Below are 18558 nucleotides of genomic sequence, written 5' to 3' on the forward strand. Positions count from 1 at the left end.
ATTCTAATTTTCTGATATGATGAATTTGAGATTTTCATTTGTTGTCATTTGTAATCATCAAAATTAAACGAAATAAACATTTGAAATATTTGAGTTTGTATGTAATGTATGAATATAATATACAAGTTTCACTTTTTAAATGGAATTACTGAAATCAATCTACTTTTTCATGATATTCTAATTTTATGACCAGCACCTGTATATACAGCAGCTCAATAAACATGTTTGTTCAGTTCTCTCACAGGAAGCTTGGTCTCCATTGGTGCGCAGAGCAATGTCATTCTTCTGGTTGCGCTCTTTGGTTCCAGTGACCTCCTCCATCTTGGTGATTTCTGCCATGCAAAGTTTAGAGTTGTAGTGGAAGAACATACGGCCACGCTCTATCGTCAGGTTGTGCTTGGACCAGTCCCACAGCTGATGGAGGTTCTGGTTATCCAGCGCATGAAAGGCGTAGAACCTAATACAAACAGAGGAAAAGCAGATCAAGGAATGAGTCATAGCACGAAAGATAAAAAGTGGAGTGGGACAGCAGAGGCAAAGAACTTACTCGAGCTCGAGTTGCTCTCCTTTGATGAGGCGGAGTTTTCGTAAGAAGGAGAGGGAGACCAAGGCGTAGGCTCTGCGAATGCTCAGATAACCTTTGATTATCTCAATCTGTCCCAAACTAGCCTCCAACTCAGCCGCTATGTTAGCTAAAAGTGAAAAAAAAAAAATTTAATAAATAAAAAGAAGAAAAGCTAAAAAGGTACAGACAGCAATCAGACACACTAAACAGAGCAAACACAGACCCTCGAGCCTTCACAGCAGGGGTTTATGGGTAAAGCTACTTACTCCCTCCTCGAATTTTGATGATCATGTTCCCCTCGATAATAGTGCAGCCTCTTAAAGCCTGGGCTGAAGTCACAGAGTCGATCGTCATGTTTCCTTTACACTCTTTAGGACAGGGGCCCGCACACGGCTCACACATCAACCTACACACACACACAGATTAGATTAACATTTAGTTTCTAATAAGTATGTAAATGTGTGTCTCAGTCCTAAGAAGAAATAGGTGCAAATGTAACAAAATAAGTGTCTGAATGTGGATGCGTCGCAAAGAAGGTTTTTAACATGAATGCTACCCCATTCCCTTTGAAGGAAAGACAGTGTTGAGTTATCAGAAACTGAATAAATTGACCTGACTGGTATGAAGCAGGAATGCTCAGTGGTGTTTTGGCGTGATGTTGACTTGGACCACAGCAGACATGGGAAATTCAAACAACAAGGCTAAATCTGTTCAGAGGAATTTAATGGACGAACATTTCATCTGAGATTTTCTCTGTTCTTTTCTAAGTAATTATGAGTTTAGGCTTTTGCTCAATCTTGTCTTCTTTTGCTCTGTTCTATATAAAGCAGATGGTTGAATCTGTTATGTTGCTTCTCTGGATTTTTCAAAAGACAAACAACATGGCAGCAGCTGAGTGATTTTTATGCTACAACTTAAGAACCCAGAAAACTACGGTATTCTCTGAATTTGCTAATGCTTTTGAATCTTTCTCCTAATTAATTTGATAAAAGTCCCCGAACAAATCCATTAACTGTTAAATTTAACATCAAATTATACAAGCTCTCGTCTGTGCCTCCTTGATATTTATTAGTACAGAGGCAATAGGCGCAAGCGATCAAAGAGAGAAGCGTCACAAACAACTGAAACACCAGCTGCAGTTCCCAACAGGCCATCGTCTGTTTCTGTCTCTCAGTTCAGTCCGTGACGTCCTCCCCCTGCAGACATGCAAGGACTCACGTACCCACACGAGCTCCCAGTGCCATTAGGCCCCAATAGTGTCTTTCAGGAAATCTGTTCACAAGAGGCATGTCTCGTACGGTGAGAGGTCGGGCACACGCTGCACAGAGAAGAGGAGCGTGACGCTTTAAAACCCCCTCAAACAAACTTAATCCCTCTTTTTTATTTTGCGTGAAGCCAATAACGTTCTGACCACAAAGATCTGCTTAGGCATTCGCTTTAAAAATGTGTTTGGGTTTGGGAAAAGCTGCACATGTGCCACTGATTTATCATCTAAGGGAAAGCAAGAAAGTTGGATCAAATTTCTCTTATTCTGGGAAAAAAAATCAGATGAGAGCAAAAGATGATGCTAGATCAATGAGAGTATTTAGGCATAATCAAATCAGTGTTTATGCCTCAACTTGCACCCTCATTGAGCTTTTAATTCTTTCATTATTCCACTCTGATTTATAGGCCCCTTTCCAGGACACGTTCTCACAAAGTTACCCAAACTGTGCCCCCAATTTCTCCCTCTAGAAACAAAGCTGTCCTCCCAATTTCATTTCGTATAACGACCTGAAAAACTCCCAGTGGTGCCGCTCTAATCCAAATAGTCACTTACACCCCTGGCGCCTTTTAGTTCTAACTTTTGATAAACCACTCCAATCAGAGGCCAGCTCATGGGTTGAAAACGACAGTAACAAGCTGTCCGAAACAATGAATAATAAGAAAGTTTTTAGGGTATGTTGTCTGTCTCGTCTCGCCTCCACGTATATTCAAAAGCAACGCTCTAGTTGCAGCGCAGAAAGGGGGAATGTTTTGGGCTGTTGTGCTGAAAACACAGACACGCAGGCAGACAGGCGGCCTTCTTAAAGGGACAGTGTTTATCTGAACTCCATGACTCCGGGGTTCTGTTCGAGCCATCCTGAGCCGAGGCTGCAGCTTTCGGCCCCAACCCTGGCAGAGCCGCAGACCGAGTGCATGTGTGCTGGAACGCAGTCAGGTTGTCCAAAAAAGATGAGCAAACTCCTCTCTGACAGTAAATGAAAGCAGACACAGTTAAAAAAAAAAGAAAGAGTGTCTGTTAACTCTATTTAAAAATGTTTTTAATGAAAAGCATCTGAAACGATTCCCTGATGGAGCGTTAACAGTTTAGAAGGGATTGTCTCGTCATGTTAAATTAAAGAAATGCAAAACCAAAAAAAAATAGGCTTACTAAAATATCTGGTCCCTAAAAACTAAGTCATTGTACGCAAACTAGGGTGACACGACACGAGAGAAGCCGGCAACACTATAGTTGAACATTGTGATTACAGTATCAGCTGAAATAAACCCAAGTTTTCCTCAGGGCACTCCTTTCATCACAATGCTTCAAACTCTTTCTGTGTGCTTTAGCATCTCAGCCACTACCATCTAAATCAGCCGTGGGCATCAAATTCAGTCTGAATCAGACATTGGTCAAACATAAACATGGCAAAAAATGTATGGAAATGTGTGTTTGGTTGATTATTTCTTTGTTGTAACAACCCTTCTTGGCTATTAATCGTATACCCTTGGAAAGCCTGTTCAGTTCCCTTTAAATGGTGCCACATTTGTTTGGTAATTCATTTGCCAAATCTTCTAGTGGCTGTGTGTGGTTCTTCCACATGCTACTGAGACTGCTGTTTGAGGTTATAGATAAAATACTAACAAGGGGCCAAATTTACCACTCATGAATTTAAGTTCATTAAAGTCACTATAAAAGAAAGACTGAACCAAATCGAGCATTTTTTGTGTGGTTCAGGTGTTGCTAACATTGTTTGGATCTAAATTTGTTTTCAGTAACGGATGTAGAGTTCAGTGTCGCACTTAGAGGCCATCAGAAACAGAAAGGCAGCAACATCTCACGGATCATTACGTTTCAGTGTGTGAGGACATATTTAGGTAAAAGTCAAAGTAAAGCTTTACGTAAACAACGGTAGTCAATGTGACGTCCTCTAAAGTCATGGATGTGTGTGTGTGTGTGCCTCTGATCTCTGTGTGTGCAGCTTCTGACGGACTAAAACAAATGTGGTGACGTTCGTTCCTACTCTAAGAAAAACACACACAGAGGCTGTAACGTCGCAGCAGAGCTCTGATGGAAAAGTCAGGATGTGTACGCACACGAAGCACTGTGCAAAAGTTTTAAACACTTTACAAGTTTTTGTTTTTTTTTTAGCCTGCAGTTTTAACAGTGAAGTATAAAACTGGTTTGAAAACTCATTGTGGAGAGTTGCAACAAACTCAAAACGTGGTTCCAGAGTAGCATAGTTCTGAGCAGGATCATTTCTGCTAGGAACCTTAAAACAATGCAGCCAGGAGAAGCAGGTGGTGTTAGAATTACAAAGATGTTTACACCAATTGACGAGCTGAGTTTCATCAGTTTTACTGCAGTCTGTGTGTGGGTAACATCTACCCAACTAATAATGCCACTGTGGTACGCCTTCAACTGCCCAGAAATCTTTTACATTTTTATACACGAATAAACAAAAACACAAACAGACCAAAAGGATGCCTCAGTCAAAAAGGTATGATCTCACTACCTTGATGTCTGAACCAAGAAAGCTCAAAAGGTGAAACAATGGATAATAGAATTACACACAGTCCTGCATGAAAGTTGGGTCAAACAACTGATTTGGGGGAACAAAGTTCGGTCATTCAGAGCAATGATAAATATTAAATCTCTCTAGCTTAATTTTTCAGTGTAGAAAAGATCTTGCAGTGAGCGAAATTTCTGTTTAGATGCTCAGGAAGTTGTTACTAAACTTTTCATTAAAGTTCTATTTCTGTACATGCAGATCTTTGAAAATTATTCAGCTTTTTTAGGACTGTAAAAAACAGTCGTTGCCAAATTTCCTGTCAAAACAACAGATCAGGACATCGATAAGATGGACGTTCACACTTTCACTTAAATATATGTCGTACCGCTGTCCAAGCTTTACGTATGTGTTCAGTAAGCATGTAAACATAAGAGGTTTCCAAAACATATACTTAACCTTTAAACAATTACACATCACCCCTGTTTAGCAACAGCTACTGAGACACTTGTGATCTTCCTTTAACCTTCTTTCCAACAAAGTAAACCCATCGAAAGAGGTCATGTCCTTGCTTATTGCACACAGACATGGATTTTTAAGGTTGCTCTTGTATTTAAAGCACATGGTCAACACTTTGACCAAATCCAGTTTGCACTAAGATGTGGGGTTCGGTCTGCTTGAGGACAAAAGTCTAACATCGTCTCATCCACCTTAAACGTCAAGATATTCCGTTCAGGCAGAGTAAAAACTTAAACAGGTCAACTCGAACCATCACAATCATCCAGCACGACAGACTCTAAAGCTGACTCCAAGTTACAACTGCAGGATCCTTTCAGATGGAAAAATACCAGTTATCAGATTATTTCACTCCAATGCACCCTTTTTCAAAACTCATCAGTGCTCTGTGGCTACACTTTTTGCAGATCAGTATTTTTGCACTCATCACAAACTCTAGTTTAAACAATTTTTACCTACATGAGCAAACAGATGCTAGGAGCCTTTTATAAACCGCTGTGGAGAACTTGTTTTCTGCCATCAGCTGGTTAAGGGTTTGACTAAATTAACATCTGAATAATTCTGTCATAAATCTCAATTTTCAGCTTCAATTGTAGCTTGGACTTGGGTTTTTACAGAAGCAGCTCAGACTTGATTTCATGTTGTGAAGATGTGATTGTTTTTGCTCAGCTACATGCGTCGAACAGAGTGGCATCGTGCTGCATTAGTGCGTTTCAAACAGAAAGGTTGTGCCTGACAATCACATGTCAACAGCAATGGTGTCTGGAGGAGAAACGTACAAAAAGATAATTTGAACTTTTAAAACAGCCCATTTCATGAATTAAAGACTCGGACGCAGACTTTGTCTTCTATGAATAAAATCAAACATTCAGAAGAATAATATTTTAAAGCGAAGCACACCGACTCCACGTTTCAACAGCTTGAGATGAACATTTTCGAACAAAGTTGTTGTTTTGTCGGCTCTGCTGCACCACTCACCAGTGTCCCGGCACCATCTGTTGTGTACAAACGTTATTGTGTTCAGTGACCACAGCGCATTTGTTTTGCTCGTGTTGATGGTGGCATTTAAAGTGTGTTTACGTGTGTTACTCATGAACCAGACGCACCTTGTGGAATTTAAGCTGCTGTATCCAGAAGGACACTCTGGAATGCAGGCCCCGTTGTGGATGACGTATTTAGAGCAGCCGGCCTCCTGGTCCTGCTGCTTCTTAATATCTGCGCACTGATTGTGAAGGTCCTGGATGCAAAATAAAGACAAATGATAAGTTCACTACATACATAAATGTGTCCGAAATGGTCTTCAGTATCTTTGGAAATGGAGTTAAAGGTGGTATCTGAAGGGCTGCGACTGGGTGATGGACAACATTTATGAGGGAGTTTTGCAACTTTTGCAAGATTCTCAATTTCCTCGTGTGAGTCACAGAGGCGTACAGCCCTAAAAAGAGTCACGGAGTCATCCCAGTGATCTCCAATGCGCTAGAGCTGAATTTTGACGCCTGCACTCGAGGTCTTCTCTGACAGAAAACATTCAAAGCAAATGATTAGGTCTAAAAACCATAATATTAATAAATGACAATTATTGAAAAATTGGTCCAAATCTGCCCGTCTTCATTTCAAAAGTGTACCCGGGCAGATTAAATCGCAAACGCAGGGGCGAATGCCAAGGTGTGTACAAAAAATGGCTCTTCTTCTCTGGTTCTCCATCACAGATCTTTTTTGGATTCTCCAAACTGGGATTGCTCTGACGGCCGTCTCATTACAAACCTGACAGAAGGAGAAGCTGACGCAGCGCCAGCCGTTGAAGACGTAGTATCCAGGAGGGCATTTCTCCACGCAGGTGTTCCCATGCAGGAGGTTCCTGCAGGCCACGCAGCTGCTGGCGTTCCCCGTCTCCGAACAGCCACCCAGGCATTGGTCGTGGCAGCAGTGGCCCTCAGGGCTGCAGGCACCATGTTTGCATTTATCATGGCATACTGAGGGCAGACAGAGTAACAAGAAAAAAGAAGAAAAGAAAGAGGGCAAGAATGGGTTAATTTCAGCTTAAACAGAAACAAAAACAGCAATATTTTGTAAAGATGTAGTACTATAAGGACAAAAAGCAGAAGGATTTCTTATAGAATATTTTTTGTTTTATCTGATATGTAATGGCTCAAAAAAGAGCCGAGAAGAGACTTAAACCATGTGCTCAAAATCCCTGTCAGGCAGTAGTCTGCTCTGATTTGAGTTCAGCGAGGGAAGCATGTGCATATTTGGTGTTTGTGCAGAAATACTCAAATACAGCTGCACAAACTATAAGCAGGTGTTCCCTCAGCAGGACTTCACATCTTGTTTGTTAGTTTTATTATAGTGCCATGATGACTCATATTTACACCCAACAAAAGATCTTATTAACTAACATAAATCCAGAGTAAAATATTGGTAAATTCAATATTTTTCTGTTGATCTGCCCAAAAACCTCACAATTTAACAAAAACAAATCAGAACTGAAGAACACAAACAAGCCCCAGCTGTAAACATTCAACCAGACAAACACCGACTGCCCATCTCCCATCTGTGGGGAGAGTCGGTGACCGCAGGTTACACTTGACGGTCAACAGCAGCGGCCTGCAGCGCCATGGAAACGGAAACAACCCGAACGGCGGGAGAGCTGATGTGTTGCTGCTTTAATTTAGCCTGCTGGGACACAGAGTTTTTGCCTGAGAGCCTGATTTCCAAATAAGCAGGGAGTTCTGACCCGTGCTGTGAATCTGTGCTGAGTTTGGGCCAGTTGTGATCCGTGAGATCCAACCTTATACCTGAAATACAATTACACAAGGAAGCTTGGCTGCTAACAGGACAGGGTCACACCGGAAGTCTTGTGTTGGGAGGAAATTCATGTTTAGAGGTTTAATTAAAAAGTGTACAATATCAGTAGCAACAATTAGATTGCCATGAACAAAAAAACGTTTAAAATTCGGAACAAATTTGACATCCAAAGTGTGTTAATCAGTCGCCTTCCATGTTTCACATTATACTGCAACTTTTAATATCATGTACCAATAGAACCAAATCGTATAATAAGATACAAACATTTTGTTTTGCTTTGAGGCCATTTATATGAGAAAAATCGCTGCTGTAAGTAAAAGGAAATCCTCAGTTGTAATTAAAAATGGTCATACTTTAGATAAAAACCTTACACCCAGAACTACACCCAGAAGAAAGATTATAAAGTGTAACAGAGGAAGGGTTTGCCAGTCTTTATGAAATGGCACCTCTATGAGGACATCACATGAGAACTCTCATTGCCAAGGCTACAGCTATGACCCCCCCACCCCACCTCTTTCTGCACTGGAAAGCTGCCCATTTCCCTGCCTGAGTAAAGGCGAAGAGGACAGGCAGGGGGGGAACAGAAACGGTGGGAAAATGAGGTTAAAGAAGAGCAATAATGAGGGGGACAAGAGGGTTACAACGACAGAGAGGGACAATGACTAATGTAGAAAAAACACTATGTTTAACCAAGTGGGGTAGTTCATGCAGGGGTCGCTCCTCTACTATTCTTTATTATGAGCCGTAAACCCACTACAGCACACAACCGTCTCACAGAGACAAATGCACAGCTCTCAGCCAGCCCTCCCCTTTTGTCTGGCTGCTGTGTGTGTGTGTGTGTATGTGCCGCGACCACGGCATCACGTAACAGAGGAGGCAGGGCCTGAGTGATGCAGCTCCGGTCCACGATCCACGCCGGAGAGCCACGGCAGCCCCAGATCCACCCTCGGCTTCAGCCAATGTGTTTGCTGGCTGGGGGAGGCAACCATTCTGTGGCCTCTTCCATGTCGGGGTGGAGAGACGCCCAGCTTTAACTCTGGCCTTGTTGGGGCAGACAGGGGGCAGACGCGGCTCAGAACCAAACATGCCAGGAGAGACGAAGCCACCATTGCTGATTTGGAGGAATTACAACAAGCTTAAAGCAGGAGCACAAAAACCAAAACCAAAACAGAACAGGACACTACTAAATTATTATACATAGAAGTACATCAAAGTGCAGGAATCCCTCAGGTTGTGTGCAGCACAGAGTAATGCTCTCCCACCTCCCTTCAGCTGATGTAAGCTGTCAGTCAGCTGTGTATGATGATCGAAGGAGGCAAATCCCCTTAAAACTGTGCGCTTGTGTATATTCATTTTTTAAATTATTGCAATGGGAACCAAAATCTGACTAATTACCAAGTTTTGGGAGCTTTTTTTTAAACTTGTGTAGACCACTTTACAGCCCCTACGGTTATAAAATGATTTTGCTAGTTAAGACTTGGGGTAGAATTAGGGCGAATCCATTTTCACCTTGGGACCTTGCTACTTAGCTGACCTCTGAGGTTTGTGTATTTACAGGAAATTCTCGTATGAATGATGACTTTTCAGGGTCATGTTTCAAATAAAGTGTTACCAGCTGAACCTATAAAACAGCTCATTATTTTAAGTAGTTTTCCTTAAAATATTACAAAAACTGTTAGGTCTAGTTTGATGTATTTTTGATGACATTTGGTATTATATTGTCCTTCCAAGACAAACATACAAAAGGAAATGTCTAGTTTGAAGCATCTTTTCCAAAAGCAAAACGCTTTATTAAAGGAATTTGTGACAACTGATGGTGTCCCACTTTATAGTTGAATACTTTAACAAGTATCACTCTAAATTAAGGGCCAAAGGGACACCCGTAACCTAATTGTAGCAATAATGGACCAAGCTGCCCTAAGCTTACGTCACATAGACCTTATGGACGGTTGAAAGGATGGGGTCATTGTTGGCAATCCTTCATGGTTGAGGATGAAGATGATCATTCACCCAGATTTGGTTGACAGGACCAGGCGTGGGAGAAAACTCCTATGTGTGACCTGAACTGTCTCCAGCAGCTGGTACGTCACAGTCTGTGGTAGCTGCCGGTGAAGGGCACCGTTGTTTTGACGTTCTTTACGCTGCTCCCTGAGAATGCTCTGGCAATCTCTACGGTTTACTTCGAAGGTCTCCATGGCAACTTTTACCTCAGACCTCCAAACAGGGCAATCCACAGAAACGGTTTCCCAGGTTTTCGCATTAATGTTTTCAGCTTAAAGGTGTCCTTCCATCCCTTGTGTTGTCCTCCTCGAGTGGCATGAATTCTGCCTTATGTCATGGTAAGGGTGGGATGAGGGGATTCTGGAGATTGCCTTGTGTAAATTACATTGTGTGTGTGGTAAAAGCAAAATTGTGCTACTGTGTATGTATTAAATAACTGAATTATTGTTCGAGCTTTTTTAAAATTATTATTCCTAGAACTTTCTGCAGTAGCAGGGCTTGTGTTTACTAAGGTTTTAAATAGTGTTTGAAATAAAAAATAACACCACTACTTTTTTTTAATCCCGGCATTTCAAATAAATACATTCAGTAGCTGTAACCTCAGTACTGTAACATGGGAAAACTGTCGTATATTTGTTTATGATACGGTCACAATCTGAAAGTGGCCCATGCTTTTTAACACCATCACTGCAGCAGGATTATTCCCACTTCTGCTCACGCCTGGACCAGGCTACGCAAGCTAGCCTCTATGCCAAACATGCTCCACTCATTCATTCATGCCCTCCTCCTCCCCCGCTCCACCACAGCCTCACCCAGCTCTGCACCACTATCTATTGCTCTATCTGCCTGCCTGCCTTTCTAGGCCACCCAGCCCCTCCCACTTTCATTCATACAACGCCTTGTTTTGTTTTCATGCAGCCGGGGTTTGAGAGGGAGGAGGGACAGACGGATAATTTCACTTGCACTTCAATAACGGGAGGCGGCAGCGGCAAGGAGCATCCTGGAGAGGTTATCTTTCATTAAGCGAAACGCACACACAAATGTTAAAAGCTCAATGTGTCATTCAACAGTTTGCCCTACACACACACACATGCACACACAATTCCAGGAAAGGCTTTAAATGCAAGGCCTGATCAAAGGTGTGTTGTGTTTACTGCCACGGTCAAATGAAAGGTAAAGAACCACTAGCTGCTCAGTCTATGTGAGGAGGAACATGGAAGAAGCCACACAGCCAATAGCGATCAACCACACGAGACAACACTTCCTGCTTTTAACACACATGAACCCCCCCTCTTTAATTGGCAGTGTTGTCTACAGGCGGAGTTGCTGGGAACAATAACAAACACGTTTTCACCCCAGAGCCATTTACTCAGGAGGAACACATGCACGTACATGTTCACCCACCCTCCTCTACACACACACACACCCGCCCGCCGCATTCACGTTTACTATATTTGGCCACGGTGGGAGTCTTAAGCTTCAAAAGCTTTGCTATAAATGCGCCGAATGATCTGATGTAAGACATTTAGCCTGAGACAGTGGAGGGGAGAGATGAGGGGAGGGGGGAGGAGTGTAAACAAAAACATGCAGATTCCCAGGAAGAGGAAGAGCGTGATTCACCAGGAACGATGGTGTTCATGCAAGCATGAATCAACACACATGCAAGGGTTAAAGATTCTTTGTGTTGGGTGTGATGACCAGATCAGGCAGGTAGTCTTTCATTACAGCGAATGCACATTTTTAGCACTTTTACCCATGTCAATAACAATAAACTGTATTTATCAATTTGAGTTCAAACAGAGCATATTGTGGTGAGCCACGTTTAACAAAATCAAACTTTCATCTTCGTTTGGGAGATTTTTTTTTTTATTTAGATAGTTGTTGCTAAGAGATTTGAGGTAAGTCCAGATGACACATTCATTTTCCAGAGGCTGCGCAGAGAAGTATGAAAGTTCTGTCTGTGATAAAAACAAAGTCCTGAAGATAAGTTCTTGGAAACTGAAGAGAGCTTCCTTAGAAGCAGCTCTGTGAATCACTAATAAACCAAGAAAACAGAGATAACAGTCACAAGCAACTAACTGTAAGGAAATTAATCAGCTCTACACACCATCATAGCTCCGCCACTGAGACACGGATGTAATGTTTCTTTGCAGTGTGGGTGTGACTCACACGCCAAGATCTGAATCCAAAACAGCAAATGTTTGGTCTGGACATTTACGCATGCCTGCAGACCCACTTTGAGACTCATCGTTGGATTACACACACACACTCTTCAGTCAGTAATGAAACAGGGCGGTTTACCAACCCACAAAGTTCTCTAGTAATTCATGTCGCTAAGTTTAAATGGCTCGACTTACCACAGAACGTTTAGTGGGAGATCGGACGCCGACAGGAGTACACAACAGTCCACTGTTTTAAGAATCACACCGTTTCCACTGTACAGATGTCTCTACATAACAGCAGCATTCTGTCCATCACAGATTATTAACATAAAAAGCCCTGTTTATGTCAATAAGAAGGTCCTTATATGTAAATAGTTTTACATTGTATTAATCCTACTGCTCCAAAAGAACAAATTTTATGATTTTTTTTTATTGTGGGACTTTAATAGCAACATTTGAATGTTGGGGTATATTTTCTGATATCTATTCTCTCTATTACTTATTAATCTTTATTTTTTATTTTTTTTATGCAAGCCCACCTCTGTTTACACCTTAAATGAGTCTAAATGTTGGGTCAGGCTTGATATACAAATGCAAAACTGCAAAAAAAAAAAAATATATATATATATAAAACAAATGAATTACTGATTATGGCTTAATGAGTGCTGCTTTGTCTCATTGATTTCCATTGTCTGTGTCTTCCTGTGTGCTGGCCCATCCTGTTACCATGGAGATGAGTCCAGACATGGACTGTCTGCAGTAATTAGCTAGATGCTCCCAACAAGGCATTTTCTTAGATTCCCAAGTCATCATTTGTGCCTCCGTCTTCTTCCTTTTGTCTCTTATGGCTTTGTACTCATCCTCTGTCTTGGACTTCAGGAACTCCCCCTTATGTTTTACCTTCATCCCTTGTTGAATCCCTGCAGCACCCTCAGGTGACAAATCTCCTCCTCCAGAAAACCACAGTCACTGGATCTCAGTGCTCAAGTACGGAGCTGCAGTTAATAACATCCCACTGATGGCTCTCTATGCCATCATTCTTTCTTCCTACAGTCTACTTACATATCATCAATTCCCTGCATCACCCCTCTATTCATCATCACCGTCTTCCTTATTTACCAATCCATCTTCCCCTGCTCGGCCGTGTCTCCTCTTCAGTTCTGTCACACTGCCACCAACCTCAGCATTATTGCCACTCGCTGCACTTTTCCCCCCTGACATCTAGAGGCAAGCATGAAACACGTGCACAAACAGGCTGGGAGCGCGCACAGACACACACTACGCAGACTCTGCCGCAGTCGATGCAGATTTTCTCTCCACGCTCGCGCACGCAGGGAAAGGTCCAGCAAGATTGTGCTGACTGGAAACTTGGGTGACAGCGGGGAGGTGATGGAGAGGAGTAGCAGGTGAACATCCATCCAGAGGCTGAGACACCTGCATCACCGTCTTCACACAGAACCCTTCGTACACAAGACAGGAGCTTCTTCTACACAAGGCTGTCAGCGTGTCAGCCACGACTGTGTCTTATCTAAATGGATTTTTAATTTCACCACGAATGGATCCTTCTTAACAGTTTAGTCCAAAAATTGACAGTCAAAACTATGACTGATATTGTATTCAGGATGTCAGTGAGACAAAAAACGTCCAGCTATGAATTGTAAAGTACTTTTTCTAATCTGTGTAATTTAATCACCGGCGCAGAGCGGTGGTCCAGTCATGACTAAGGTATTTTCTTTTCCTCACTGTCCGTTTATCGCCTCATTTCAGCCACAGAAAGAACAAGCAAGGCAAGACAAACCTCAAATCGCTTTTTCCTCGAAAATGTTTATCAAAGGCCCGATTGTCACGGATTCCATCTCCTTCTCCTGCCTCCCGCTCTCCTTACTCCATCTATCGTTCTCTCCTACCATCAGGTTCTCTCCTTCTTTCCTGTCTGACTTGTGTTTCAGGGGCCTCGGGTTCACTCGGTCCTGAGCAGCAGGGCGAGGACACCGTGTGCTCACAGACACCAGACCGGTTGGTAACGCAGCGCTGATCTGATTTATGCATGAAACAAAAAAAAATGAGAGGCTTTCCTGGAATTGGAGCCTGAGTATACAGAGTTGGTAAGTAAGATAATAAACTTTTCTTATTAATATTTAGGATTTTCAAAATTAATAAACTCCAAATAAGGTCCGAGTCCTCATTGCTCTTAATAATTTATTAATCTGAGAATAAAGTTGCAATGTTGTCACTAAACTGACGAGATTAAATGATGAGATTAGAGTCAAAGAGTAAATCAAGCTACTAGCAATCACATCTGTGAAAGTGACATTAAGTCAAAGGACTAGTTTATTTTATCAGCTGGTGACCAGAATCAGATGATTTATATCACCCACTGGCGCTGAATGGTCGAAGGCTAACAATAATGTTTTTGCCCATTACTGTTTGCGTGTTTGTTAGCAAAATATCACATTAATCGCTGGACAAATTCAAATGAAACTTTCAGAAAATAATTATTGAATTTACCTCTTACTCTTGGAGCCAATCTAATTAAGATGGCCACCACAGCCAACCTTGTAAAACACAAAAATGACTATAATTCAGTCAATTTTGCAGATTTTGAGCCAAAAACTTGGTGCAGTTGTAGCCGAGTGTCATTCACAACACATACTCCAAGTGCCACTGATTTTGTGAGATGTCTGCTAAAAACTTTGACAGTAACTTCTGTAGCCGACCCTGTTTGTTAGCACAACCGACAAGAAAACAGAAACCCTGTTCTTCCTCGACACATGCTCACATAAAACACGAACGCTCCACGTTCCGTCCCCGTGTTCCTGCCCAGCTGCACTGATCAGAAGGCAGGTTGTGGGGGCCGGGGAGAGGAGGGGAGGGGGGCGGGACGGCTGCAGTGCAGATGCTAGCTGTCCTATTTCATATTCTCAGCACTGCACTAAGCAGAGCTACGGTACACAGGCTCACACACAACAACTGGTGTGCACACGTCCACAGACCCCGACACACACACACACACATACACAGAACACAGTGGGGCTGCAGAAACACACGATAAAGCCTCCAAATGTCTTAACGGCACCAAGAAAACTCAAAGGCTGCCAATTTAACAATATCTAATTTAAAGAATAATGTTCAGGTAACCAAGCTACGTAAAGTTGAACTTTTATTTTTTAGATTGTCCTTGTTTCTTATCAAATCTAATAACTCCAATGTCCCAATCTGTGTGTTGGGAGTGACTCTCAGCTAACAACACACTAAATTTTAGCCCAATATCTGTAAAAATGACAGAGTGTAGCCATTTTTGGGTTCGTTAAGGTCTATTAGTTATGGCAGCCATCTTAAATTGTCTCCAAAATTGAATCAGTTGTGGATGCACGTCCAATAATTATGACGCATTTAATTGAAATCCATCTACTGATTCACAAGGAATTTTGCTAACAGGCAAACCATCGAACACCCAAACATGCTCGTACTCACACAGAGGAAAATACATAAACACCTGAGACTCATGGAAACAGAAAAAATTAAAAAAATAACTATTAGAGAAGAATAAGATTAAGAACTTTAACCAGATGTTTAGCCTCAAAGACAAAGTTGCTGCAGCTTCGCTACAGCAGCAGCAGACAGACTTGTATCTTTCCAAACTGCCTCCATTTTAGATCAAATTCTAATCCGGACCTATTTGACAGACACTAATATGAATCTTTCAATCACCCCAGCACCTCACTGTAACATCAGGAGTTATTTCTGGCAACCAGCACCACAATCAGGTAACCGAAACCCTTTAACAAGTCGAGGCTGCTACAACTGAACGAGCAGTCAGAGTGAACGAATCATGAATGCCGAATAAAAGCACAGAAACATCCCTTTTCTGAAATTGTATTATGTATCGATGTGATGGCTCGGTGTCTGCCTTTCGAATCCACCCCTCCAACACGCCCCCGTTGTAATGCTAATGCAGCGTGCGCCCCTCTAAAACCTCCCCTAATTAAAATCTTGGTTCCAATAACCGTCAGACCAAGAAGATTTGCAGCGAGCGCTCGATATTAACTGCCGAGCACAGAATGAGGGGGAGACCATGCATGTGCGCGGACTAACGTGCCTGCGATGAGCATCGTACGCGAGATGAGGCGAGGTGCACAAACTGAAACAAACTAAGACGCCAACAGACCGCGAGCAGATGCTTTGCGGCAATGATGGGAAAAGTGGGTAGCAGAGGCTGTGCAGCATGTGAAAACCGAGTGTGACCGGCAATCGAACATGAGTGATACAAACGCATGGAAGTGAGCAGAGGATGAAATGAGGCAGCCAGGCAGAAGGGTGAAGCTCAGAGGGAAGGGAAGGAACGAATCAGCGCAAAGCGAGCAGATGGTGCAGACACATGGCCACTACGAGGGAAACTATTAGCAAAATGATACGGGCAGAATTCAAGAGTCCTCCAAACTACTTTATTTGTTTCTCTCCTTGTGTTTTTACACAGTGTGTGATCGTATTAAAATAATTAGCAGTGAGATGTAACTGATAGTGATACAAGAACCTAAAAATAACCTTCCCTGCCTCGTTGAACTCTCTTAAACCAAACACAAGCGCAGGTTTAAAAATGAATAATGGAGGTAATTTGGCTGGTTTCTCTCAACAGAAGCTCCTTCCTCAGTTTCTCACTTTCTCCGTCTTTCAGCCCGCAGAGCTGCAAAGTGTGAGACTGTGAGTAACGGGGAGGAGCTGCTTTTTCACTACCAGGCCCAAAGGAGAAGGAAGAAAGAGAGCTCCGACACATGCACAGCCTCCCGTTTTGTCTTCTCTTTGACTTGCGCGACGGATGCAGAGAGGGCAACTTCCTTTGGCTGGTTCAGTTTTCTGCTTCTTTACACTCAACGCGACACTTCCCATTTTTCTGTCTAACAAACTAAACTGACAGCATGAAAACATTATTATTATTGGAGAGAAAACTGAATTGTGTATTCATCAGTCAGCATACACATTTATTGTTTTTATAAATTTATTTTAACTTCTTCTGCATACTTGCTATTTTAGCCACATATCAAAATATTCAGCTCATTCAGGAGTTAGATGTTAAAACTTTTGGTTTTTGCAACTTTATGCTTTTTCAAAATATTCAACTTTATTTACAAAGATTTTCCCTGTCATATATATTGAGATCTTTTCAATTATTTAAAAACCATAGTTCTTTGAAATCTCTTTCAGCATGTTTGCTTCATTTTTGTTTTCTTATGCTACTTTTAGGTTTTAGTTACCGCTCAGCTACTTATAGCATGTAGCTAGTATTTGCTACCTTTAGCTTTTTAGGTAGCCTTTTGATATTTTAGCTTTTGGCTTAGTGTTCTGCTGCTTTTTGCTATAACAGCTCAGCGAAGTCATTCAGCATTCACTGCATTTTTACAGAAAATATAATATCTCTAGTTTAAATTTGTCAGAAATCTCATCTACTAACATATAACACAATGTTGCCAGATTGTTTTTAAGTTGTATCAGAGTTTGTTTAATCCGTAATTTATTTTATTTGTACATCCCCATATCTGACATGAACATAAAGCACAACTAATCCCTTTTGGTTCCAGCTGCAGCCTTTTAGGAAGCGTCCGTTCTCGCGTCTCGAGCAGCAGGCAGTACAAAGAGTGTGATTTACACACTGTTGTGGCTGCAGGTCACGCTTGATGTGGACACTCAAAGCAGAAAGGTGAGAAGATCTGGGTCTTAGAGGTGTTCAGCTGGACGACAGGTTCAGGTACACGGCGTCCCCGCTGGAAAACAAACCCGGGCTGAGAGATTTACACTGCGGTTGACGGCTGGAGGAGAACGGTCCGCCCACTAAAAAGAGTATCTACATGCATCATGTCGCCATATGTGTGTATGCACATCAATAATACATGTACGAGAGAGAGTGGGACAAAGGAATAACAAAAGCATAAAAAAGGAAAAGAAGGCATCAGGGGACTGAGGGGGTCCTGCTTATACTTAGGGGCGCAGGTGTTGTCAATGAAGGCCCCTCTAACAGGCAGCCTGAGTGAGTGTGTGGGTGGCACAAAGAAAAAAAAGCCTTTTCCTGGCATACAGCAGCCTGAGGTAAACAAAGAGAAAACACAGGCAGACCCTACCTGCTGATGTAACAGGTATAAACAGAGCAGAATAAAAAAGCTCCACATCACAAATTAAACCATTTGCTTTCTTTCACTGGAGCACACGAGACGGTGACGGTGTTTGTTTCTCAAATGTTCTGGGCTCAGGTGGTTACAAAAGCTGTGTCAAAATCAGCCCAGGAGAAATGCCCACTTTTGCTTGTCGCTAAAAATCCGAAGTGAGGTTCGCACCTATGAATCATTTTCTCTGAGCAAAACTGGTCAGCAGCTTGGATCTGCTCAGAACTCCAGACACGCTGATCACCCTGTCCGCCCACAAATGACGCCTCGTTTTGTTTTCAGCCTGTTTGAATGATTCGGTGAAGCATGTGCGACTCCAAACGCACTGAAGTCACTGATCTGGGGTTAACAGAAAGACACGCAGGAGCTCATTTACACACATCTAGCAAACAATGAAAGACAGAGCGGGAATTCTGTCTTTCATTGTTTGCTGCCAAAACCAACAGAATGGAAAACCTGGCTGTCTTTGGCTACTGTACATCTATTATTCTAAGAAATGCAGCTGCTTGTGCTGCTGTGTGTGTGTGTGTGAGGACAAACATCCACATGTGATGCACAAGAAGCAGACAGGCATTTATACACTTCACTTGCATGGTCTCACA

The 18558-nt window shown here is 42.3% G+C and overlaps 1 protein-coding gene across 1 annotated transcript in view; it reads right to left on the bottom strand.

Annotated features, from left to right (window-relative positions):
• Window positions 1-18558, bottom strand: part of insrb (insulin receptor b) — a 66438-nt gene that overhangs the window by 14242 nt on the left and 33638 nt on the right. Inside the window, exons 3-7 of the mRNA XM_017406994.3 lie at window positions 6598-6806; window positions 5940-6070; window positions 832-971; window positions 548-692; window positions 243-457 (exon numbers count right to left, since the gene is read on the bottom strand). Of these exons, the coding sequence (XP_017262483.1) occupies window positions 243-457; window positions 548-692; window positions 832-971; window positions 5940-6070; window positions 6598-6806 (840 nt within the window). The remainder of the gene's footprint in view (window positions 1-242; window positions 458-547; window positions 693-831; window positions 972-5939; window positions 6071-6597; window positions 6807-18558) is intronic.

This window comes from Kryptolebias marmoratus, linkage group LG24, assembly GCF_001649575.2.
Source record: "Kryptolebias marmoratus isolate JLee-2015 linkage group LG24, ASM164957v2, whole genome shotgun sequence".
Lineage (NCBI taxonomy): Eukaryota > Metazoa > Chordata > Actinopteri > Cyprinodontiformes > Rivulidae > Kryptolebias > Kryptolebias marmoratus.